The sequence below is a fragment of the Embiotoca jacksoni genome, unplaced genomic scaffold, assembly GCF_022577435.1.
Source record: "Embiotoca jacksoni isolate LCO1_2020_lvr unplaced genomic scaffold, fEmbJac1.0.p SCAF_8, whole genome shotgun sequence".
Classification (NCBI taxonomy): domain Eukaryota; kingdom Metazoa; phylum Chordata; class Actinopteri; family Embiotocidae; genus Embiotoca; species Embiotoca jacksoni.
In genome coordinates this window covers 5,950,540-5,977,094 of record NW_027185436.1, presented here as the reverse complement: position 1 = coordinate 5,977,094, position 26,555 = coordinate 5,950,540, and the positions used below count along the sequence as shown (strand labels likewise).

The following is a 26,555-nucleotide window of genomic DNA, read 5'->3' as shown; positions in this document are numbered from 1 at the left end:
GCATTAGAACATGAATGAACTTAAAATGATTTAAAATAAGCTGTCTGAAACTGTCGGCACTGTCGTTAGTGAAATAACGGAACCCAGTATTCTGCTGAAGGAGAGGGATTTAACAGATGTACTTTGTTTTGTATTTATAACATTAGCTTTTTACTTTTGTATAAAGAACACAACATTTAGAGACAAAGCTCAGTCGTTTCCAGGAACTGCTTCTCATCACTACCACACAAATGCTTGAACATGCTCATTTTGAAGGGGCTCCGGCTCGCCACATGACTTACACACGAGTCACAGCTGCACAAACAGGGTAGGTGGTGTAAAGGTTTGGCTGCTGAATAATGCTGTTTCATCCAGGCCTCCTCAGAAGCACTGAATCAACTGATTTGAAATAAAGAAGGTTTTCGGGCCTGTGACCACCTCTTCAACAGACTAGAGTAGATCTGGACACTCTTTACTGTTTCAATGTATTTCAAGGTGCCTGAACAAAGCAGCCAATAGGAAAACGTGTCAAGTCATAATTGCTATAGAATTTTGTAATATCGTAATATTCTTATATTTCTCTCACAAAACCCTGCAGCGCTTGTTTTAAGAGATGTTTGCAGGCTTAAAAGGACAGCCTTTAATAAATTGTTGCGGTTGATAATGCGAAAGCCTGAATTCTGGCAGCTTACAGGGTCCGCCTAAGAGTTGATGTGGCTGACTTGGAAGGGTGGAGATGGAAACTGATGTTCAACTCATATTTGTTATGAGGCAGTGAGTTCACTGAGCCTGGACGGCAGCACAGCAGCACCAAGATAATGTTACGCTGGACCAGAGGGAGGGTTAGGTAGCACTGTTACCTCACAGTGTGGAAAACAGTTTCATGTAATAAAGAAGTCATAAATTTCTCTACTCTTGGACATCAAGATATGAGCTCAATCAAATATCTTGAAATCAAACCCTGGCTGTTTCCAATGGACTCTGGCTCTGTTTAAGTAAAGCGAAGGTAGTCTGTTTGTCTGTTAGGACAACAGCAGCCTTTCAAAACCACTTCACACACTCAAATAACTAACTGGCTTAATTAGAACCACCAGTGTCGTCAAGTAAAATCAGTGCAAGCAGTGAAAGCCTTTCAATAGGTGTTCTGTGGATTTATGTAGTTCGGTTAGGGAGCTCAAAGATATGCAGAAGTGGTTGTTGGATTTTAACTGGAAGGCTGTTGGTTCAAGTTCTGCCTTATCTTGCAGGACAAAGCTGGGCAAAGTGAGTAAAAGAGGAGCCGGTCCCTCGTTGCCACCAATGAGGTGCTCTGGAGTATATTCCAACTGCTTCAGTAGGGCTGCTCAGCGGCCAGCACATCACACTGTGCTGCTTCCAGGTGCAACAGACCTATTATTTCCTTGTCAAGCATCCTACATTTCCCCTAATGCACTGACCCTCCTTGCCTGGTGAATGCCCTCATCTTCTACATTCCACGTCCTCAGTTAACAATGCAGGCCTTCTATTAAAAGTCTCTAGCCGAGCTGATGTCATCAGGGTTATTTTCTCAGACTTCCTCTGGAGCCACCGAAGCACATCACACAACTGCTTCCAGTTTCTGAGTCAAACTTCCCAAAGTCAAGGTATTTGTGAAGAGTCCTTTTAGTGATAAAAGTTCTTACTTACAGTAAATATCTTAAAATTATTTGCTCACAGGACAATATGAGATCAGATGTGATTATCCGTCTGAGCGGATTGAGCAACAAGCACCAGTTCAGATTCCTTCCAAATTAGCATTTTGGAAAGAAACCACTCTTTGAAAGTTTAATCTCTCTCAGTTCTTTCACCACTCTGCCCATTTATTTTATGAAGGTCTTACCATTCTTTTCCAGTGAAGGGAAAAGGCATGTCTCATGGACTTAATAGTGTTTGGGCTTCAGTTTATAGGTTCTTGATTATTACTTTTTTAAAACTTACTCTTGTCATCACCATAACTCTGTCCTGCAATGACTTGTAAGCACAGACAATAGAGGTTCTAGGATGATGACAAAACTCTCAAATTGTTTACTGTTAATTACTGATGTACATTTTTTTTATTTGACATCTGATGATTTAAGTGTTGTTCCCACTGGAATGACGATTAAAGGGGGTTTAAATTAAGGCTGACGGGTGTGGACTTGTTTTGAGCTGTCATTTTTTTCATCCTGTATCTGCTTCCATTTGATTTTCAAAATGTCATTTGTTGTCTTGACTTTAAACTCGCGGTGAAATCTCTGATGCTCTTTATTTCCGGACTTCTGCCTGTTCGTTACTCGATTTCAAGCGACAGTTTCTCTGGAGCTGCTCAGGCAGAAGTTTGTTACAGACTCCACTGTTTGACAATACTTAGTCAAAGTTTGTGTCGGCAGGTAAGAGCACGAAGTCCTTATTTGGAGAGTGTCCGGTGCGTCACGGCTGACACCTCTGCGCTGCCAGCCAAACTGTGGCAAGTGCTGCGGCTTCATTTAATCGCTTCTTACAAATGCAATAACGACGAGGATGGATTACCTCTGGGGGAATATCTTCTTCATTGTAATAGTCATTGGTGAGTACCGACCTTCCTTTGTGGACTTATTTCCACCACTACACGCTGTCGTACCTGAAAAGTTACAAATATTCTTGTAAAGTAGCTTCATATCGTTTTCATAAGATTGGCAGGGCTTTGAAGGCAGTTGCTAAAAGGTTTCATACACTTTCAACACACCTGAAGAGCACCGGAGGAACCCTCGGTCTGAATTTACTTAATATATCTGAAATGCTTTTATATTGAAGTCGGTTTCGCGTCATTTTTCAGCTTTTCTCCGGCTGCTACCAAATGCATGATCCACAGTCAACACGCGTGGAGTAAATAGGGCTAGATTTAGTTGTTTTGTGGATCACAGTGGAGAAAAGTCGCATTGTATGTGTTGCTCGCTGACGCTGCCCTGTAATCAGTGGAAGCTCTCAAGCCGCAGCCAGACAGGGACTTTTAATTCCTCTCCTACAAGCTCCATCTCTGAAATGAAAGGAAATATGAATATGTTTTTCATTTTTGCAGAGTCCCGAGATGTGGCAAAGTGCTACTTTGTGCTACAGGTAAACAGGCGTGGCAAGACAGCGCTAGTGAAGGTCTCCTGAGTCCAATATCCGTCGACATTCCGCTGGCTGCTGATTGAGGGGAAGGCAGGCTGGTAGTTGGGCTCTGCCTGTTTGGGCTTGTGGCTCTGATACTGCAGCAGCACTCATGCGGACAAGCAGATTCCACCTGAAGGAATTCAGAGGGCTTGAGCTTGAAGATGTTGTTTACTGAGAAACACACTGAAGTTGAACGTCTACTAGACTTCCTAAATGATATGAAGTTCATGTACCGAGGAATTTTGTTTGTGGGTTGCCTTGCCTTCATGAGTCAAGCTGAGGTGGTTTTAAAACGTAAATGATTCAGCCACAAACTGCCCACCTGACTCAGAGGAGGAAGTCAGCTGATGGAGATAAAACATCAAACTTCTGTGCCATAATATTTTTGGTTTTAGATAACCAAATACAAAAATGTTGAATATTAATTGCTTATAATAGGCCTATTTATACAGTACAGAACTGCTTTGACAGAACTATTACTAGCAGAGTATTATATGATGTTGTTTTTTATAAACTTTCAGTGTCACACTATTAATGCACCACGTCTTTCTCCTTTCTACCAGCTGACAGAATCTGGCAGTCACATTCCTTCAATGTCGGCACTGCAGGTGCCAAGATATTCACCGGACCAGCAGCAGAGGAGTTCGGCTACACAGTTCAACAAGCGACAAACCATCAAGGCAAATGGTAGGAATTTATCCTCCTCATGTAATCCCAGATAGCTGCGATCAGGGGATGATGTAATAATAGTGTCAGGCGTACCGGAAGATGCTCTGCAGGGCTGAGATCTGAATGCTGTGTAAGCTCTTGGTGAACACACACTGTAATATTTCTGGATCTTTGAGCTTGATCTGAGCATGTGCTTCATGCCATAGAGAATTTTTCATATAGAAGTGTCCACTTAGCAAATGAAGGCCTGTTGCTGAACATAGTTATTCACTAGCTATGACCCCGCCTCGGCTGAGGGCGAACCTTCATTAATTGGGGGAGATTAAGCCAGGGTGAGAGTTTTGCGGTTTGGGGAAGGCTTAGTCGAGGATCCACTGCGGCTCCCGGGCCTTGCAGATCCCCGAGATCTCCTTGTGGGACGGAAGGATAAAGGCTATGAAACATGATAACCATAAGTGAAACGGTTTAACAAGAGGGAGGGAGGGTGGGATGCAGAAAACGTGAACAGGCCGAGGTTTAGAGTGGGTGGATATTTATAGGAGTGTGACCGGAAGTGGGGGAGTGGTTGAGGCGTGGTGCTGCTCCTGAAATTCAGCTAAAACTTTATCTCCAATTCACTAGCTAGGACCCCGCCTCGGCTGAGGGCGAACCTTCATTGATTAAGCCGGGGTGAGAGTTTCGCGGTTTGGGGAAGGCTTAGTCGAGGATCCGCTGCGGCTCTCGGGCCTTGCAGATCCCCAAAAGAAGCCATCCTAAGAAAGCAAGGCTGCCTGCCCTTTGCGCAGGTCGTCGAAGCCGTGGCGGGTGTAAAGTTGGTAGGCTTGGGAAGACCAGCGGCCCATGACCTTGATGAGGTGGTCTGGGACTCCTCTGCTTGACGCGGTGGTGGTTGCCCCTATGCGAAAGGAGTGGCCGGAGAAGGAGTCAGGATTAATCCCGGAGGTGATTAGAACTGCTCTGAAGTGTAAAAGGAACCAGGATCAATTGGCAACTTGGCCTGTTTCGGTGATGAACACCGGTTCAGGGGGAGAAGTTTGCTGCGTTTTCCTGAGCTGAAGATAGTGTATGAGGGGTTCGTAGGGGCTCAGATATGAATTTAGTTTAAAGCAAAATATGGGAACTGGGTTGCTGACCTGGTTTGTTTTGCGCCATTTGGGCGAATAGCCTAAGCAATCTTCAGAGATGGGATAGAGGTCAGATACGCAAGGGTGGAGACTAGGGTTAGACTTGGCTGAAGAAGAAGCGAATTCTGAGCATCGCAAGAAACCGAAGAAAGCAAGTAGAAACATGGATTCCAGAGTGCGTGCCAGGTGGGCGGAAAAGTGGTTAGAACGAAGGGTGGCAATGCAGTGAGAAATAAGATCGGTGGTTAGCGGGAGACGGCGAGGAGTCGGTGTAGGTGTTTGGCGCTGAAGGCCTTTAATAAGTAAAGACGACTGGGAGAGCGTTGCAGGGGAGCCAGTGAGTAATTTTGCAAAGAAGTTGATACCGCCAAGGTAAACCTTAATGGTAGGTATCTCGATGTGGAGAATTGAGTGGACATGGGAGATGAAGCTGCATACGGAGGCCATGTCGAAGGAAGGGAACGGAAGGTTAAACGTGGCGTGGAAGGAGCGGAAAGAGTTCCAGGCCGTCCGGTAAGTAGAAAGAGTGCTGGAGGCTAAGCTGCTGATGATGGCTTGTTGGGAAAAAGCGATGAGTTCTGCGATGGTTTGTTTCAAATGAGGAATGTCGTGTCTGAAAATGGTGGGACGGGTTGGACTCTCCTCCACGTCTGGAGCTAAGGTTCTGAAGATCTGGAAGGAGAAGCGAGACAAAGAGTCAGCGATGGAGTTATGGTGGCCAGGAACATGTTAAGCTCGGAGAATAGATTGATGAGTGACCGACAGCCACGTGAGACGGCGTATGAAGGGCATGATCGTGGGAGAGTTGGTTCTGCCTTTGTTAATGATGTCGACTACGGTGATATTATCAGAATGGATGTGTATAGACCTTTTTGGCCACTCGTGCCCCCAGAGGAGAGCGGCGATAACGATCGGATATATTTCGTGGACTGCTGAAGATGATTGGAGGGAGCCTTGGAGGAAGTTGCGGAACTCGATGGGCCATTCAGCTGAAAACCATCGTCTGCCGTAGTGGCCCCCAAAACCGGCGGAAGGAGCAGCGTCAGTGTAGAGCTGAATGCCTTCTGGGTTGGAAAGTTGGTCATCGTCAAAGAAGATGATACCGTTCCAGTTGGAGAGGAGGTGCAGCCGCATCTGCATCTCTGTTCTGGAGGGGGTATTCATGGAGACTGGATCGATAAGTGAGGGTGTGGATGATGCGAGGGAAAGCAAGTGCGAAATAAAGGAGCAGCCCTGGGGGATGATGCGCAAGGAAAAGTTCAGATGTCCCAAGAGGGAGAGCAGTTGTCGTTTGGTGCAAGAGGGAGTAAGAAGAAAGTTTTGCAGGAGGAGAATGATGCAGTGGAGTTTCTCCACGGGCAAAGAAGCTTGGAACCGGACAGTGTCGAGAGTAATCCCGAGAAACTCCAAGGTGTGTGAAGGACCTTCTGTTTTCTCTTCAGAGAGGGACGCCAAGCTGAGCGAAGATTGATTTCATGGTCAAGAGACCGTGGGCTGGAGGTGATAAAGGAGGAGTTATAACTAGGAAGTCGGCAAGGGGGCGGCGGCGCAGAGCCAGAAAAGAGAGCATGGCATGGTTGGAGGGTAGGGAAAGAAGGAGTAGGGACTGGCATCCCGGTGCCAGGAATCTCCATGGTAGAAGGGTAAACTGCGGCCCTTGTTGTGCTGGGAAGGTCGCTGGAGGCGCCTGAGGAAAGGGGGCAGAAGGGTTGTAAGTTGGCAGCCCAGTGGTGATGATGGGCGCTGTGGATGGATGAGAGAGGGGGAAAGAGGAAAGAAGACCTGGCAACCCGGTGCCAGAGTAGAGGGCAGAAAAAAGGGGTGTGTGGAAGAACAGCAGTAGATGAATGAATGATGAATCCAAGCCAGAAGGTAGGATGGAATGCTGTGGAAATTGAAGAGAGGAAAAGAGTTGGCATCCCGGTGCCGCTGTGCAAAGATGAGTTTGCCTGAGGAAGTGGAGGGGGATGAGAGGTGGCGCGCTGCAAACCTGGCAACCCGGAACTTTGTGGGTGGGAGGGCAGGGCTTGGAGGTGCGTGGTGACGTCACTGTCGTTGACGTTACGCCGGTGTGTTTTGGATGGAGGTACGTCTGTGTTTTTTGCCTGACGTGACTTTTGGAAAGTTGTGAGGAGTTGGAGCAGTTTTGCTTTGTTGTCGGAGTGGTGGTGAGGCATCCCCTTCTCTTTTAACGCTTTTAGCAGACGGACTACGGTCCAGTCGGAGATCTTGGCTGGTGCGTCTTCCTGAGCTGAAGATAGTGTATGTGCATTAAGGCACCAGTGTGCGTTTAAGTAAGGCCTCACAGGGCCGTCAGCGTGGTTATCGACTCTTAGTATGTGTTTCAAACGACGTACCTCCCTTAGTACATTTACATGGTACTCTTGCATGTTAGTACAGTGACTTGTGTAACACTTGAATTTTGACAGGTTATTGTTTCAAATCCCACACTGCTGTTCTGCACTCATCAGACATAACCATAACATTTGAATGCATCACTCACCAACATGTCTGCAGACTTTAATTATTTCACCCAGAAGTGAACGTCGTTTCATGCCCTGTTTAAAACACACATTAAACACATGGGTGTGTTCTGCCCAACAGCAGCATGGCGGTACGTCGTGAAAAATAAACACTTTTATGCAGTGTTCAATAGCAGCTGCAGCTTCCTTCAGTTTAAAAATACTTTAGGTCGGTGGTCCCTCCTTGGGTAGCCAAGAACGTTGAGTGTTAAAACAAAGTGCTCAGCAGCTTTGACACTTAATTTTTGTACCATTTTGAGTGCACCATCCGGGTTTTTGTAGTGCAGTGCATGTTTGTATACCTGTCAGTGTGAACGCACTTATGCACTCAAAATAGTGAGTGTTAGGACGTAAATACGCAATTTGGAACACAGCATTAGTGTTGGTCTAGTTTTTTTTCTTTTTCTCAAAAACTTCCAGCTTCCCCCCTGGAAGGGAATGATTTTTTTTTTTGTTTACTCATAACAACTGAACAAGGTAATGGATTTTTTTTTTGACCGATACAGATATTTATGAGTTTAAAAAAAAAAAAAAAAATCGAATTTTATCTGTCAAGCTTAACAGATAAGTTAGAATAAATTCTTGAATCTTACAACACAATCCTGGATACAATTACATTCAGTTCAATTCAATTTGCTTTATTGGCAGGAATGTTACGTTAAAATACCAAAAAACTAAAACTATGCGCTCTGTTTAGTCTGAGCTGCTACAACCTGCATTAGTGACACAAACAATCCTGCCTTGTTTAGAGCTTTTTACTTACAGTATGCCTCATTTGTATCACTTAGTTAAACAGTAACTAAACTTGTCATTGATGTCTGGATATTGTAAATTCTGAGTCATGGTTTACAGAGTAACTCACCGTCTGGAGGAGCGGCCTATTTACGTAACTTCCAGATACTGTGACACCAATGATGTGTCCCACTTCCTGTGCTTTTTTTTTTCTTTTTTTTCTTTTTTTTTTAAATGTGAAGTGACAGTTTCAACAGCAGCAAGAAGCACCTGAGGGGTTGTGATGTGGAAATAAAGTGTCTGAAGTGGATATTTTCTGTTAGCTGCAGAATCTTGTTTGGTATTTTTAGAGAGTTAAAAGAAAGACATGAGGGGCTTGTTGGCCCATGCTCATAACAGGGCCACCCAAACTTATTTTTTACAAACTCATACTGATATTTATGTCCATTTTGTATCACTTAAGCATTGAAATTGGCCCAGAATTATTTCACTTGTTAAAATAATGCAGTTACTTTAGTTTTTTCTGTAGATATAGAGATGACTCTCATAGTTTGTGTTTATTTGGTGGTGCAAAGATTAATATTATTGTTTTCTATAGGCTGTTGGTTGGTGCTCCTTGGAGTGGCTTCGGTCAAAACAGGAAGGGAGATGTTTATAAGTGTCCAGTCTCAGGATCAAGAAACAGCTGTGACAAGCTCAACCTTCAAGGTAAGGTTTGTGGGTTCTGTTTCTTTAACCTTTGACCTCTAGTCCAAACACTGGCCAAGTACTTAAAATGCCTGAAGAAAACCTAAAAGTTGTGTCATCTTAAAACATCCAAGATGTCTTTTTGTCTGATATGTTTTGAAAATAACAAAATAAATTCAGTAAAGCATGTATTTCATTCATGTTTTGATCTTATGGTAATTGAACAGATTGTTTAAATTGCAGATTAAACTACTATAATCAGAAATTTGATGTAATTTTATTTTATTTACAGATTCTGTCAGTATTCCAAATGTTAAAAATGTCAACAAAAATATGTCCCTGGGTTTGACGCTGACCCGGATGCCCGCAGTTAGAGGTTTGATGGTATGTGTATTTTTATACAGAATATAGAAATGATAGCGCTATCTCAGACACTGACAGTATACATTTCTTATACAGTACATTTTTGTGCTCGGTCGTTTATTACAATGATTGCTTTGATGGAATATTTAATATTCAATAGATGTTCAGTAATTCAGTTCAGAGTATTGTAATTAGTGTGACTAGTGTTTTTTTATTTTTTTATTTGAGTGCTGCAGCAGAAAGGAAGTCCTGTCAGGCTTTGTAGGTTACTAAATAAAATTGTTTGCAGGTTTCGATCACTGGTTATTAATTTATTTATTTATGGTCAAATTTACAACTATTAAACTCAGACATAAGATTTTAAAGGCAGTGACAACCCTGAACATCCATTAAGACTTTTGTCTCTTCTTCTGTGGTCATCTGATACAGATGTGTGGTCCTCTTTGGGGACAGCAGTGTGGCGATCAAGACTTCTATCCAGGAATATGTGCCGAAATGGACCCGCTCTTTCAACCTCAGCCTGCCTTCTCCCCTGCTGTTCAGAGTAAGAATTTCTTTTAGGATTATTGATGGTTTAAGTTATGCATAGTTGATTATCTTTCAGGGTATTCCTACCTTTTGAGACATGATTCATTTATGGTATGAATCTATTACAGTGGCATGCAGTCTGCTTTTGTTATATTTTTAGTTGTGTTTCAGATTAATTTCAATATTTGTGGGAAAATGTGACATCGGAAACTTTGGAGTTGTAGTTCAACCAGTTGCTTTTTTAATAAGAGAAACAGCCACACTCAAAGCATTTCTTTCACAAGTGAACGTTAGTCATTATTTCATTTGTCCTCTGGTTTGAATTTTGGCAACACAGCTTGTTGGCTTTGTTTTTCATTCACATGTCTTGATAGTCTGAGGTTTCTGGATTCCACCAGCAAGACATGTACATCTGTTCAACCACATGATAATGTTATTTTAATAAATGAAGAAAGACAGCAGAGTGTTAAATGTGATATATTACATATAGTATGAACTGAACTATACTGAACTGAAACCAGTGGCTGAATGAAAGTTAGAAAATAGATCAATTATAAGACTGCCATTTGATTCAACACAGCTGCTTGAGGATATTATGATAGAGTATGTCCCTCTCTCTTCTAGCATGTGGAGGGCCGATGGACATCGTGATTGTTCTGGATGGCTCCAACAGCATTTATCCTTGGCAACCAATGACGGATTTCCTGCAGAAATTATTACCCACGCTTGACATCGGGCCCCAGAAGACACAGGTGACACGTCATCAGCCATAGCAGGAGATACAGCAGAGGACACGCTTGACTTTACTCGACTGGTTACTTTTTTTGTCAGTGTTGCAGCTTCATCACAGCGTGTTTTAAATTCTTTTATGCCAGATCAGTGTCATTCAGTATGCTGTTGATCCGACGTTTGAATTCCGACTGAATCAGTATAAAACCAGAGACGAGGTGATGGCCGCAGTGTCCACAATCACACAGATGTACGGTTCTCTCACCAACACCTTCCATGCGATCCAATATGCCAGGTTGGTGTTGTAGTCATACAGCTTTTCATGCAAATGTATTTATTTTATCTGTGGAATATTTACCTGTATAATTCACTGCTTGATTGGTTTCTTTGTTTTCTTATAAGGCTTTGTTTTATTATTCAAATATTATAACTAGATTTTGACCACAATAAAATCAGTGTAGTTTTTTTTTTATTTTTTTTTTTATTCTTTTGTATTTTTTTGTGATAAAACCACAACCAGTAACTTCAAAATGTCTGCTGTGTCTGCTCTCTTTAGTCAGTGGGGTTTCCATAAAAACAACGGCGGCCGGCCAGACGCTGCCAAGGTGATGGTGGTCGTCACTGATGGCGAGTCTCACGACAAGGCTTTCAGGGATACGTTCATTGCCGAGTGTGAGAAGCAAGGCATCACCCGCTTCGGTATTGCTGTAAGTGATGATTGGCTGTTTACTCATTATTTTATGAAGTATGAAGTCAGATTTACATTTGATAAACCGAGTCGCATATTTAGGTTTTATTTCCAGCACTTAAATCACACTTTTAGTTTTTCTATGAGGTTTCGTAATAATTCTGCTTTTTAAAAATGGATGTTGTTGATTTGCCTTTACAACATCTACTGTAACAATATTTTACACAAGCCTTTTTCAAAGTTTTTACTCTGTACACAAATTTTTATTTCTTTAATTTTATAATTTTCATTGGCTTTAGGATGTGATGCCTGTTGATTACACAGCATTGGCTATCTATGCTAAATTCTAAAGCTAAACATTTACATTTGCATAATTTGTTTTTGTAATTTGCTCTATTTTTTAGCTCACGTTATTACCTAAACCACTTTGTTTCTCATTGCAATCCTAAATTTGTGATTTTTCCTCCTTTTTTCAAGGTCTTGGGTTATTACACCAGAAATGACATCAACACAGAAAACCTAATAACAGAAATCAAGTCCATTGCCAGTTTACCCACAGAGAAATACTTCTTCAATGTGTCAGAAGAGGCAGCCCTCTCCACCATCGCTGGAGCTCTGGGCAATCGCATCTTCAACATAGAAGGTACATATTACTTCTCTGTGTGTCCAATTGTTGTACGGGCTGTGTGTCATTTACTTGATACAGGGTGTTCATTCATGTTACAACATGTCTGTCCTAGCTACAGGTCATTGTTATTTTTTATTATTTCTTTGATTCTGATGTAAATATGATGCTCTGGTCCCACCAGGCACTGGAAAAGGGGGAGACAACTTCAAGATGGAGATGTCCCAGGTTGGATTCAGCGCTCACTACTCCAGCCAACAGGTGTAGCACACTGCATTTTATGTTTTTAACACTTTTCTAACAGTTGTTACAAGGCAAGTTCATAAGTTTGTCTGTTCTTTACACGAGTAAGATAATGTATAGGGTTGTGTGTTTCTGTGGGCAGGGAGGAAATGATGGTCAAATTTCATCAGTAGTCTGATGTGAAGTCTTATCAGATGTCTGGCACATTGTTTGTACTTTTTTGAGAGAGAATTTCACAGAGAATTTTCTTCTCAGAAGTTTCAATGCCAGCAAGAAAAAAAAAGAAGAGTACGAAGAAAAACAGTAAAATCGGCACAATTCCAACATTGTTCCTTCACTTTTTGTCAACAGACAAAATTTGGCCAAATATTATTAGGTGTGGATGCTCCACATATGAATGTATGCACCACAGGGCACCAACTTAAAAGCTGTGAAAATATGTGAGGAGCCATTTTTGGAAACAGCTAACAAAGTACCATGCGTGATGTTTGAAGTGACAACAAAGCTTTTCACAGTGTGATTAGTCATCTGTAAACCGAAACCTCTTTACAGCGGTCCTCTTGCAGTACAAAGACATATTCACATTTAAAATACACAGGATGTTGGTTTTTTTTTTTTTTTTTTTTTTTTTTTTTTTTTTTTTTTTACCGAGGTCTGACCACAATCTTAAGCAGTTATCTTTTTAAAACATTTACAACATGTTCGGTCCATTTTTCTGCATTTGTACTTCTCATCATTTGTGAAGTTTCTACTTGGAACTCAATCAAACAACATTTTCTATTCAGAAGTATTGGTGTGCCCTCTATTGACTGGTCTGGTCTGTTTCAGGATGTGATGATGCTCGGAGCAGTGGGAGCCTACGCTTGGAGCGGGACTGTCGTCCATCAAACAGGGTCCAAAGTGGACATTCTCCCTTTCTCTGCCTTTGAGACAACACTGCAGGACAGAAACCACAGCTCACTACTGGGTAGGCATTTACACTTCTCTCTCTGTGCAGGTATACTCTAATATAAGTTTTGATTGTGTTACATTAAATCTTTGTATGACACTACAAATTAATTAATTACATTTTCATGTATCATATCATCCTTATTCCTATCATGGAAATATATTTTATTATTATTTACACACAACTGAACATTCATGCAAACCTGCAAACCTTTAAAGTAAACATCAAATAGAATTTGAAGCAATAAACAGTTTGTTTGGTTTAAGTGGAAGATTTGAGGGAATCCACAGACACTGCAAAGATTTGCTCTTCTTTGCACGTATGTTACTGCTGTGACTCTGTAGTACAGTGCTTCCTCTCAGAGAAGTGGTGGAAGGTTAGGTTAGGTTAGGTAGTTACTTTATTTATCCCCGAGGGGAAATTTTTTTCGCTACAGCAGCATACAGAAGCAATAAGATAATAATAGAATAATAGAAAAGCAATAAAATAGCAGTAAAATATATAAAATATAAATATAAAATGCACAGTATATACAGTACAGTATATATATCTATATATATTACATATATATACTTATATACATGATTCACTGAAGTAAAAGTTGCACATAATATATTACAATTAAAAGTCCTGCATTCCAAATATTACTTAAGTAAAAGTGCATATTTGTGTCAGTCAAAATTGAGTATCAAAAATAAACTTTCAGAGGTTATATTTTTTATATAATTGATCTGTTACTACTGATGTATTTAAGTAGAATCAGAAATCTTATGTTCTAACTATTATCATAATTTCTTCAACAAATCAATAATATTTCACATCATAAATTATCATATTCTGTGTTTTGTATATAAAATCTTAAAGCCCACCAAAGTTTAACCTCAGGTGTGTTACTTGGACCTCTTCTTGAGACAATGTGGGCATGTACAAGCTTGTCTTGAGTGATATCTTCCTCATGCGTTAGTTGATTTTGTTGTGCTTGTTGAGACAGGATAACTCACCCATCATTGTTCTTATCAGTACATGGAGTTCGGTAAAATCATGTAACTCCCTGCTCACTCCACCCAAGTTACGCCTGACTGGCCGTCTCATCAGCGAGAGTTGAAAGTGCTTTTAAAAGAGTGCAAAGGCTTTAAGTTACAAAGAAACTAGTAATTATACTATCAAATAAATAAAAAAGTATAATATTTACCATTAAAACTTTACAAAGTAAAAGCTGCATAAAGTAAAAAAGACAACAGCAGAGTTACTATACTTAGTTACTGCACATTTCACCTCTCTACGTAACAAGATGCGCCCAAGTTCAGGTGACAGTTATTAAATGTTTTACTTGTGTTCATTTCCAGGTTACGCTGTCACCACCCTGAGCGATCGGCCGACAGAATACTTTGTGGCTGGCGCACCTCGCTCCAACCACTCTGGACAAGTTATCGTCTACACCGTCAATGCTCAGAAGCAATCTGCTATCATAGATTCAGAAAGAGGGAAGCAGGTACTGACTTATAAAGATACAGTGTTCACACTTTCTCCACGAGCTAGATGAATACATGCAGTGTATTGAAAAACAGATTTATGTCATCATCAGTAAACAGCTTTCTATTGTTGTGCTAGATTGGGTCGTACTTCGGAAGCGTCCTGTGCCCCCTGGATGTGGACAGAGATACAGTTACAGACCTGTTGCTGATCGGTGCTCCCATGTACATGAGCGAGCTGAATAGAGAAGAGGGCAGGGTCTACCTCTTCTCTGTCACCAAGGTAAAAATCTACTTTTAGATCTTCTGAACAGCAAAAAATAACAACCTTCATTTATAGTTTTCTTTACTTTAAAAGAACTTTAGCATGATGTTTCGCTCCATCAGCCACATACGTTCTCCGTCTGTTCCTCTGAAGGGTATACTGAACGAGCAGGGATTCCTCAATGGTCCACCCCCAACTGAGAATGCCCGTTTTGGGATGGCCATCTCCGCCGTTCCTGACCTGGACCTCGACGGTTACAATGATGTCGTAGTCGGAGCGCCGCTAGAAGACAAACAGAAAGGTGTCATTTACATCTACAATGGACAGAAGAAGACATTAAACAAACAGTTCTCACAGGTACGGACAGAAACGGTTCTGTTTGCATGAAATCTGGCAGACAGGTGTGCTGCAGGTGCTTCTGTGTCTTTGGAGCCAAACAAATGGATAGACATCAATATTTTATATTGCAAACACATTTAATATCACCAGTTCTTTGATGATGATAATACTTTGTATTTTTCAGAGAATACTTGGCTCCAAACTGGATCCCCAGCTGCAGTATTTTGGACGGTCTCTGGATAGCTATAAAGATCTGAATGATGATACTCTCCCTGACATCTCAATCGGTGCTTATGGCAAAGTGGTGCAACTCTGGTGAGTCAAACCTGTGCAATAAATGGAAACAATAGATTTTCCTCATAATACATTGTGAATGATTAAAAGATGCAATAATTTGCTGCATCATATTAATCTTATCAAACTGGATAGTCTGATAACGATTTAACACTGAACTTGTTTTCAGGTCACGAGGTGTGGCATCCGTCACAGCTAAAGCTTCTTTCAAGCCTGATAAAATCAACATCTTCCACAAACCCTGTGACGTTAACGGACGCAAGCTTCCGTGTTTCAACGCCAACCTCTGTTTCAGTGCTGCGTTCAGGCCCAAGAACCCCGTTGGACCCATTGGTAAATCTGATGACCTGTTAGGCTTCTCAACAGTATGTGGATTCCTTTTAGTGACTTTAAGACAGGATTTGAAGGATGAAACAGAATCCAGCACAACATTTATTATAACAAATGAGCTCCAGTACAGTATAGCATATGAAATGTCAGGCAAGAATGTGAATGTTCTCGACTAAAACTTTCAATCAGTAACAGATTTATAATTGAGAAACGTTTTGTGAATTTGTTACTTCAGACTGAGCCAGAATGGCTGTTTCCAGGCTGCCATTAAGCTTCTTATCTTAACTATCATCATCAAATCAGCCTATTTTCCAAAATGTCAAACTGTTAATTAAAGACATTCAAATCCCATCCTAAATTATTTTCAAGGAAAAAAGACTGAAGGTAGATATAAAACAGTGTGACCTCATATCTTTTAGATCTATCCTACACTTTAACTCTGGACGCTGACCTGCTGGCTTCACGAGTGACGTCAAGAGGACTATTTACAAAAAACAACGAACGCTTCCTAACAGAGAAGGCCAAAATATCATCGACACCTCTGTGCAGAGACTACCAGGTTTATGTCCAGGTACTGGATGAGAATCATCTGTTGATTTGACAAGGCCTGTGGCTACATTACTGCAGATTTGAAGGTAGAAAATATTTTTTTAAAAGCTCTCCTGATGTGTGTTTAACAGGAGGCGCCAGACTTTGTCAATTCCCTGAGTCTGAAAGTAGAACTCGAGCAGGAGAATCCAGATGTAAACCCCGTCCTCGACAAGTTTTCTCCAAGTGCCTTGGAGTTTTTTGTAAGTATCTGGTTCACTACATATAAGCATGTCTGACTCGAACTTTAAAAGCAGTTGCAGAGATGTTTGTACAGTCATTTAAAATGACATGTTACAACTGCGTGATGATTACTGGCTTGTATCACAGAGTCACGCAAGGTCTCATTTAAATACTGTGATTTCCCAACAACAAGATTAAAGATCATCCCACGCAGTAAACATATAACAGGTTTGAGTTATGTTTTCCAAATCGATAGATAATATAGGAGGATAGGCATCCATGCAGCATCCAGCTGAATCTGACACTCTGTTATTGTTTTAGATCCCCTTCACTAAAGACTGTGGCTCTGATGACGTGTGTGTCAGTGATCTGGTGCTGAGTGTGAAGACAGATACAAAGACCACCAGGTAGGAATCACTTTCCTGTCTAAAGTGTTTGGTACCAAATGTCCGACTTGATTAATATAACATGTAAAACATACAATGTGACACATGCCGAATATTGTTTTGAAGTAAAGATAAGGTGAGCTGTGTTTCATAAATTTATATGATGTGTGATGGTATCCTCAGTGTGGGACAGAACAAGCTGTGGCAAGGCTCTGATTTTGTCTACTGTGAGTCATTTGTGGAGTGAAGATGATCTCAGCCAGCTTCTTACTATAAGCAAAGAGCCCTTTCAGCACATAAAGATAAAACTTTCTGCAGGTTAGAACAATTTTGGTTGTTTCACATAAGAAACTTCTGAATTTCTGTTTCTGTCTGTGCTCCAGTCCCTGACAAAGCAAAAGTCACGGATTACTTTTATGTAACATGTTGCGTAATATACAGTGCACAACATGACATGCCTAAAATTCCTTATTTTAACCCAAACCATGATCTTTTCTTAACCCTACCCTAACCAACCGTGACATCCCACATTGGTTTGTGAACATTGAAGCCTCAGGTTTGGATTTTGCAATCACCATTTTGTTATTTTGGAACCAGAAGTGACCATATTTCGACGAGTTTAGAAGGAGCGAGCAGTGAATCTGATTCAATCTGAGAACACCACGCCCCGTCCAGCTTTAGCGAAAACCTGACTGCACCACAGGCCTGTCAATCAAACAGACACACCTCTAAATATACCACTTTTTGACGCCTAATATCTAATTAATGATGTCTATGGAGTTATGGACTTTTTGGAGCCAACCTCCGGTGGTCCTCTGGGGTATTGCAGTTTAAGGCACTTCCACATCAACCTCACTTTTCAGACCCAGAAGCTACATCCACTTTTATAAAGAGTCTATGCCTTAACCACGTAGCTTTGGTGCCTAAACCCAAATAACCCGGTGCATATCTTTAATACGTTAAAGAGCTGTGACAAAACAGCAGTATTTGACCCCCTGGAATGAGATAACTGATGATATCGACGAATGTTTCTTGAACTAAATGTTCAGTGTGGAGGATTTAGATGGATCTGTTGGCCGAAATGAAATATGATATTCATAATGATATTTTCATTAATGTATAATCAGAGTGAGGCGAGGGGTGTTCAGTTGGTTGCAGTCTGTCACGTCACCACTAGATAAGACTAAATCCTGCACACTGCTCCTTTTAAGTTTTTAATGTAACTTATTTAGTCGTGACAATCATGAAACAGATTTTTACAGTCCAAATTTCTGACTGTAATGATACATTCTCAACGACATTACTTCCACCACATATGTTTGCTGTTATATGCACTGAACTGTCCAGATGATATTACAGTACCAGTTTCAAAGCCCTGCATCCCTACTCAGGATAAAATCTAATATATTACTGTGTTATATAAAAGGCATGTAGTAGTGTAGACATATGTGTATCAGAGAAGAAATGTGTGAAGATTAGACCAAACCTGGCAATCCTCTGTTTACTGTTATGTCCTGGTAAGTCTTAACAACCATCACACTATTTTCTATTTTCTCTGTTTTATGAGTCTGTCTTCATTGCTAATAACTGCACAAATTACAGCCCATAAAATGGTCAGGTCAAACTTGTGAGCCTGAAAAAAAATAAAGTTTGGCTGCCACGTGCTCAGTAAAATAACTCGCATGAAAAGACATGAACAAAGAGTTTATAGACACCATAAAGCAGCTTTTCAGAGTACTTGTGTGTTGACTTTCTTTTTTTTCCTTTTGTGCTTCTCAATCTGAACGAAGGCGCTAAAGAAACTGCACTGTGCATTTAACGTTATATGCAATAGAGTTCATCAGTTTTCAGAGTTTTCAAAGTATGTCCCAACTTTTAGTGAAATAACGGAAAAAAAATTATTTAAACCATTCCTTCTCTAGACAATACTCATGCTGTGATTAAGCTTTTTAATCTCTGACATCCATAAATGAAATCACATGAATGCAGAGAAGAGTAATTTGAGCGCTTGTGTTGCAGCTCAACTCCCAACCTGGTCAGCGCTAATAACCGAGAACTGTCATTTGAAGTTGTTGTGAAGAACAAAATGGAGAACGCATACAACACGCTGGTCCTGGCAACCTTCTCCAGCAACCTCTACTACTCCTCCATCTTCCCTGCTGTGGGTGAAAAAAACAGCTTTATTAAAAGCAGTTTATGTTGACGTGATGCTAATTGGAACAATTCATGTGTTCGTCCTTCAATGGAACTTTTAGGCAGATTTTTCAAGTCACTGAATCAGACGTACAATTAGTAGTGGAATATAACTGAGTACATTTACTCAAGTACCGCACTTAAGTACAAATCTGAGATCTTTTACTTAGTATTTCCATTTTATGGTCCACTACATCTCAGAGACATGTAATATACTTTTTCTCCACTACATTTATCTGACAGTTTTTCCACACTTCCTGTCCGGTGAAAACCATGTCTCCAAATCTGGTGATTTAGAATTTAAATGTGTCTGATGAACTAAAGGATTTAATGTTTCTTTATGGGTTGAGAGAATTACTACTTCAATTAGTTCGAAAAAAACATGAAGAGGAAATCTTTTTTTCTCTCTTTTTCTGAACTTGTTGACGTGGTTCTCACAGGACAGCAACATTACAAACGTTAAAAAAGGATGCATTACTGCCAATGAAACTAGCCAACAGTATATAAAGTATTCCAGCAGTATATAAGCTACCAATAACATTAATCCAAAAACATCATATTTGATAGTAAAACACTGCAAAAATTGTATTTACTGCATTGTGTGTACTTTTACTTTTTATATTTTATGTAAATTTGCTGAGGATACTACATTTACGTGAGTAAGGTTTTGAATGCAGGACGGGAGTATTTTCACAGGGGGATATTAGTACTTGTACTTAAGTAAAGGACCTGATTATTACTCTAAATACCAAATAAGTACCCGGATATAATTTGGAATTTAATAACATTAAAATGAATTCAGCCTTTTGGTAATGTATTGTTATTGTAATTAAGCCACGAGCCATAAAGTTATGTTATTCTGAACTGTAATTTTACAGACGGATGCAGTCAAATGCACCTCAACACAATTAGAAATGGTCACCTGCCAAGTAGGATACCCAGCATTAAAAAACGACCAAGAGGTAAGAGGCAAAACAGAAAACACATTTCTTCTCTTTTGAACTGATTTTAGCAGCATTGATTTCATCATATGTTACAGTAAGCAATGGAAAACATCACATAATTTTGTTACAGGTGAAATTTCAGATCAACTTTGACTACAATTTTGATCTGCTGCAAAACAGAGCCGAGGTGAAATTTGAAGCCAGGAGGTACACTGCATCAATAAGACTTTCAATTAAAATGTCCAACTTGATTAAAATTATTGGCATGTAATCATATTGTGTTCCTTCCTTCTTCACAGTGACAGTAAAGAACAAAGACCTGCAGACAATAATGTGGACGTATCCATTCCTGTTCAGTATGACACAGGAGTTGTTTTATCCTGGTGAGTTTACTTTTTGTTTTCATAATGTTATTTTTTTTCTCATTTTAGTTTGACAGTGTCAGATGGACAGTGGATGATGGCTAATGGATTAAAGTGTTAACTTTACGGTCTGTTTGTTCTAGGAAGTCAAATATAAATTTCTACGTGGCGGATGCAGCCAGTCCAGTGGTAACGACAGTGAAATCTCTGGATGACATCGGCCCAGAGTCTAACTTCACCGTCAAGGTATAATAAATGAATCTCTTAAAATATCATCATCTAATTCCTATATATATGTATTTCAAATGCATTCTAACATCTTGTATTTAAAGGTTTCAACAGGTAACTTCCCTGTCAGCATCCTGTATCTGACCATTGCTCTGCCAATGACAACTAAAGGTGGAAATAAACTCCTCTATGTCAGCAGTGTGGAGACACAAGCAGTAAGTACTCAAATAAAAAAAAAGTTCAGAGTTTTAAAACTTTTTAACTTCATAAATTTGTACGTATCTGTAAAAAAAACAAAAAACATTAGAGATAATCAAACAACTCTTTAATAGACACACATACTCAATGTGCAGTGTTTAAATGGGTGTACAGGAGATGGTGGTCACCTGATGGAAAACAACCAACTACTCAGTTTGACTGATTAACAAACTGCTCGATAGCTGCTCCATATTTGTTTTTCCATGTCAGACTGAATAATTTCATTGAGTTTTACTGTATGGTTTTGAGATTAAATGACTGAGGTCGTTTCTACCTGCAGGGAGGTGCTGTCAGCTGTGACTCCAGCCATCTGGTCGATCCTCTGAAGATCGATGTGAAGAGCCATGAAGTGTCCTTCGCCGGGGAAAGCCTCAAAGGGACAGAGAAGCTGGTCAGTCACGCATATTTTTATGTTCAATGTTTCCACTCTCAAGGAGACATTTTTTCAGGTTGTATTTTTACTTGTATCTTGTTGGTAATATATACATGTGTAAATGTTTGTATGTCTATATGTGGTATATGATTGTCTGAGGCCAGTAGCACAGGGCATTATTTATACTTAGACTGGAGACAGTCTGGCTCATTTCCAGTTTGGTAAAAACACTCCACTGATAGCTTATTTTTCTTTATCTGCAAGAATGTAGACCAATTTAACTGGAACTATGTGAGAGTCCAGGCAGAGGGGTTTAGCAACCGGCCATTGCAACATGTTGTGGTCTCTCTCCTCTCCTTTGTCTCATTGGATTTATTCACTCCAACTCCACAATTTCCATCACAGTACCTAATGTACACTTTTCAGTGCATAATAGAGTAACATTATAGTTTGCATGTGGCTTTATATTTTCTATTAAGCTAAAAACGACAAATGCTCTACAATTATTTGGATTTTATGATTTGAATGTGGAATATTTTCAAATAATACTTTATTTCAAATAAATTGTATAGTAATATTTTAACATAGTTTGTACCTATACAGTTAGCTACTCAATTTATGTACATGATTTTAACAAATATCTATAGCAGAATAGAAGTCTCTTTTTTAACATACTATAACTATACCACATTTATATATTGAGTATTTTGTATTGACTTTCTTTCATTGATGTTATTTGTTTAACCGACAGGACTGCAAGAGTGCAAAATGTGAATATATAAAATGCCTCCTCAAAGACACTGAAGTGAAGAGTGACTACTTTGTAAAAGTTAAAACGAGGATCTGGAGTGGAACATTTATTACGGTAAACATCTTTAATAATGGTGGTTGTTTAGTCTACGTTCAGTATCATTTATTTCCTTATTTTACTGATGAATGAATTCATAGTGATGCATTTTCAGCTCTCATTCGTATAATTTTGCCACGTTAGGCCACCTACCAGACCGTTGAGCTGACGTCGAGTCTGAGTTTGGAGACCTCCGACCCCGATCTGCTCATCATCGGCCTCAAACAGCTACCTGTAAGATCAGGCTAAGATACTTGAACATGCTGCCTCACATGAAGACATTTATTTATATAAAAGCATACTGTGTATATCTAGGAGCAGTACATTTAATGTGAGCCATCAGTATACTGTATTATCTTCATTTCCTTCTGCAACACCATTGTTGAGCAGTTTTTGGAGGCAAATGCCACATTCCTAAACATTAAATCAGTCATACTATACAGAATGATATTCTGTATTAGAAAAAAAACTGGGTGTAAATTTCTGTTTATGTTTTGTTAATCATGCCATATCTGAGTGACACAGACCACACAATGTCCCCTCCTGCTGCTCTCCTGCTGTTCAGGTGGTGCTGACAGTCAGCAAACTTGGAGAGAAAGAAGATGTTCCAGTGGGAGTGATAGTCGGCAGCGTCATAGCTGGACTGATGCTGTTGGCTCTGGCTGTCGGACTGCTGTGGAAGGTAAGTTTTCGTCTTATGATGTTAATGACAAAGAGGAACATCAGTAAATTATTTGTATAATTTTATAATATTATGTATTGGTGAACACCTCTGCCACCTCTTCCCCTGAAAAGAGAGAATTAACTTGATCTGTTTTCATAGAAATGTGAAGCTTTGTGTTTATTCGTTCTCAGGAAAACCTGGTTATTTATAACCAATCTACTATGAAACTGACGGCAGTATATTTATCAAATACTGTATATCAAGATGTAAAAAAATATAAAATATAAAAAATATACCCTCAAGATTTTTATTTATGACACCTGATATTCCACCTGTGTCTGAACTGAATTGGTTTCCTTCCTAGTTTGGGTTTTTCAAAAGAAAATACCAGAAGCTGCAGAAGGAGGCGGATGAAGACAGACAGAGCCACGCACACGTTGATGAAGTGCTATGAAGTGAAAACACGTGGCCTTCTCTCTCTTTCCAGGGTGAATACTAGTACTTCTCGCTAGTTCTTGTAAAAAGGGCAAATAGACTACTGCTCAGTCACTGGAAATTGGGCATTTTACTGAAATGGAGACTGTTTATGTCAGCTGTCTGTGGATAACTGGGATTCAACCTCTGTGCATTTTACAGAGGATCATTGTCCGTCTCTATTTTCTGCTTCTGGATTGTACAGAATGTTCTGCACTGACTTAAAAAAAATTATGTAAAAACTTTATTTTTTTTTCCAACATCACAGAGTCATATATACAGATGAAATTGTCAATTTGGATGCAAATGTTGCCATCCTGAGTTTTACACTGTAAAGACATCTAACTTATGTATTGCCGTTCTTCAAATTCCGGATAATGTGACGGAAAAGCAATTATAAAATCTTACAATCACGAATATACTGCAGCTCATCTGTCTAAACATTTTTAGGACACAAACACCTCTGGCACTCAGGGCTTGTTTTGCATTAAGACTGTTGGTATTAACTGCTTTCAGGCAGAAAGGAAACAAAACTATCCTGTGAAGGGTGGAATTTGTAATTAGGCTGTTTCATTGTGTTTGTACTGTACAGTTTAAACTATAGGATCAAATTATGATGTTTAATATTGGGTTTTATATATGAAAAGATTTTTGGCAATATGGGTCAAAGGAGTGACTACTTCTGTCATTACCTCGAACAAGGACAGTTTTTTTGTTTGTTTGTTTGTTTGTTTGTTTGTTTGTTTGTTTACAGGATTACGGGAAAAACTATCAGCACAATTTAGATAAAACTTGGTGGAAGGGTGTGGGAAAGGCCAAGAAAGTGCTTGTTAAATTTTGGAGTTACTGCTTTTTGTTGATTGCCAAAAGTGATAACCAGCATAATTTACTCCTTAAACACATCCAGTCTATACCAATGTTTCATATTTACAGTAGAAAGTTTGTGAAAGGAATAATCGAAGAAAATCCTCGAAAGTCAAAATGTGTACTGACACAGCTTCGCCACAAGGTGTCAGCGTAATACAGGTGACGTGTTGATACTGTTCTTTAACAACTTGGACATCATCTCCTCTCCTCTCCTCCTCTAACCTCCCCTACTTGCACCATTTCCTTTTAAACTTCAGCACAATTGAGGTTTTCCTTCAAACTCAATTAATTTCATCTTACATTTTTGACTGTCGTATTCTCCCACCGTTCTGTTAGTCTGTCCCTAGACTGCTTTGGAATGTGTTTCTGAATGTTTTCCATTTCATCGTGCCAAAAGCAGCACCCAGCAGAGTCTTTAGCACTCATTTTTTTGGATCTGGAGAAATGGAATATGCTTTTAGTTTCTATTAAGTATTTTTTTGGGCGCCTGGGCTCGAGCCTTCCTTGTTGGAGGGGATATATAGAATTTGATAAATGATTGAACTGCTCTGTCTCACAATTACTCATGCGGTGCAGTGTTGTGAAACAGCCTTTGGATTCTATGTATATGTGTACAGGGAGCGGTGTGGAAATAGTTGTTGAAATGAGATATGGTGAAAGTGTGTGTAAATGCGGCCCTCTGGGAGTTTCTGCAGATGATTGGCAGATACAGCCAAACCGCTGACCCATGCCACAACTGGATGATTGCTCACAAATTGTTGTTCTTGTGTTCTTGTAAATAAAAAATTGTCATAGCAAATTATTTAATAACTGCTAGCCTATTCTGCACATTGTAAGACATGTAGCGGTACACACATCTTGACTACAAACTTCATACTTCTAACACTTTTAAAATGACTTTTAGCTTATTGAGTAACTGGCATGGTCAACTATTACTTTGTCTCATTTGATAATGATAAAAACCTGAAGGTTTAATCACTCATTGTCAAATTATATTATAGATATTTGAGTAAATACAACCACATAGTATTACAGTCTCAATGTTTGGCTTTTAAATACAAAAATTCTGTATCAAAGTAAATGTCAAAGTAAATGTCATTCCCCATGGCACCAGGAGTGTTTGCAGCCAATCAGTGTTGTCTTATAATCTCTAACAGTGGTTTTATTTGTAGTAGCAAAGCACTCCAATCAGTACTAACCACGAGCTGCTTGAACCAGATTCAGCTCAGAGCTGATGGGACATGGAGTCCCCCTTGTCTCTTTGCTTCTGCCATTAATGACTTCAGGAAAACAGCCAGCACTTTAAAGTTGATACAGCAGGGTCAAAATGTACTTGCATGTCAGCAAGTGTTTTGGAAACTTCAACTCTTCAAAGAAGACACTGATCTCACAAATCACACACAGCAGACACTGAATGATTTGCCGAACATAACTCAACATCAACTGAACGTTTTCAGATTTGTTGAAAATGTCACTTTAAAAAAAAAAACAACTCTTAAACAAGTAACATATTAAACTGCCACTCTGAGGAACTTTTACATTTGTTTAATTTGTAATCAATACTACTAAATTAGTCACTAAATTAGTGAACATAGTCAGATTCTTAAATTTTAGTAAAAAAAAAAACACGTAAATATGTATCACCAATTGCTTTACTTGATAAAATCATAAATAACTTCATTAATTAATTAATAAAAGAGCAGACATCATTTAAGAATGAGCCTACAAAAGTGTCTGTGAGACAGATTATGTTATTGATTACAGATGCCTTAATCTGCTTTTATCCCACAAAAATGTTTTTACAGATGTGAAATTTCATAATGCTCTGATTGAGCTGATAACAGTCAACACATGCCATAAATCAGTTAGATAAGTCTTTTCTTCCGTAGTGCAGAATGGTTGTTATAACTAAGGAACTAGACTGAAATTAGGACAAATATGTCCCCGGACAATAAAAAAAAAAAAAAAAAGCTGATAAGTGAAGATAATGAACCAAATATTAGTTTTACTTCCATATTTCTGAGTACTGGTGCCATTTTTGTTGATTTGATTTGATTGCATCCTTTATTTTTGTTCTTTCCACTGTTACAGCTGTTGGATTGAGATACTGTAGCATGAATTTCAATAGTGGATCACAAGAAGAGCACATCATAAATAACACTGCAAGAACCCTCAGGTCATAAAATGAGCCTGGCACTAAAAATCAAACAGCCTCCCCCTGGTAGATGAGCAAAAGAGAGTTGTCATAATATGTCACAGAAGAATGTGATTATAACTTGTTTGATTATCTTTTTCATAGCGACATCTGTCTACATGCTAAAAAAACCCTCTTTTTCCTGTGTACATCTGGCTTCTATCCCATTTGTGCAAATTGTATTTTTTGGTGATCAAATCAATACTGTCCATTGCAGTTTGTATTGAAAACGCCCTAACAGAACTGGCAAATGCTCCCAGCACAAAACTCCAAAAATTCGGGCTGTAGTTATGAACATACACATTGTTGGAGGATATCAGTTGA

At 39.5% G+C, this 26,555-nt stretch overlaps 1 protein-coding gene across 1 annotated transcript; it reads left to right on the top strand.

The window, feature by feature from the left end:
- The first annotated feature begins 2,449 nt into the window (after positions 1–2,449).
- itga2.2 (integrin, alpha 2 (CD49B, alpha 2 subunit of VLA-2 receptor), tandem duplicate 2) lies at positions 2,450–24,839 on the top strand. The gene is made up of 30 exons (XM_069138917.1): positions 2,450–2,542; positions 3,675–3,798; positions 8,757–8,866; positions 9,138–9,229; positions 9,638–9,752; positions 10,361–10,488; positions 10,612–10,760; positions 11,022–11,172; positions 11,631–11,796; positions 11,963–12,039; positions 12,850–12,988; positions 14,317–14,462; positions 14,582–14,725; positions 14,861–15,064; positions 15,231–15,361; positions 15,510–15,673; positions 16,090–16,241; positions 16,351–16,461; positions 16,763–16,848; positions 18,847–18,988; positions 19,899–19,982; positions 20,095–20,171; positions 20,264–20,347; positions 20,470–20,572; positions 20,659–20,769; positions 21,093–21,203; positions 21,937–22,050; positions 22,177–22,266; positions 22,598–22,714; positions 23,061–24,839. Exons 1-30 carry the CDS (start codon positions 2,497–2,499, stop codon positions 23,148–23,150), a joined length of 3,558 nt encoding a protein of 1,185 aa, XP_068995018.1. The 5' UTR covers positions 2,450–2,496; the 3' UTR covers positions 23,151–24,839.
- Positions 24,840–26,555: the final 1,716 nt, after the last annotated feature.

Excerpts from the sequence above, each read along its gene's own strand:
- itga2.2 (XM_069138917.1), top strand. The coding sequence starts at position 2,497 with ATGGATTACCTCTGGGGGAATATCTTCTTCATTGTAATAGTCATTG. Across the intron at positions 15,674-16,089 it reads GAACCCCGTTGGACCCATTG|ATCTATCCTACACTTTAACT; the intron begins GTAAATCTGATG and ends CATATCTTTTAG. Across the intron at positions 22,267-22,597 it reads TCGGCCTCAAACAGCTACCT|GTGGTGCTGACAGTCAGCAA; the intron begins GTAAGATCAGGC and ends CCTGCTGTTCAG.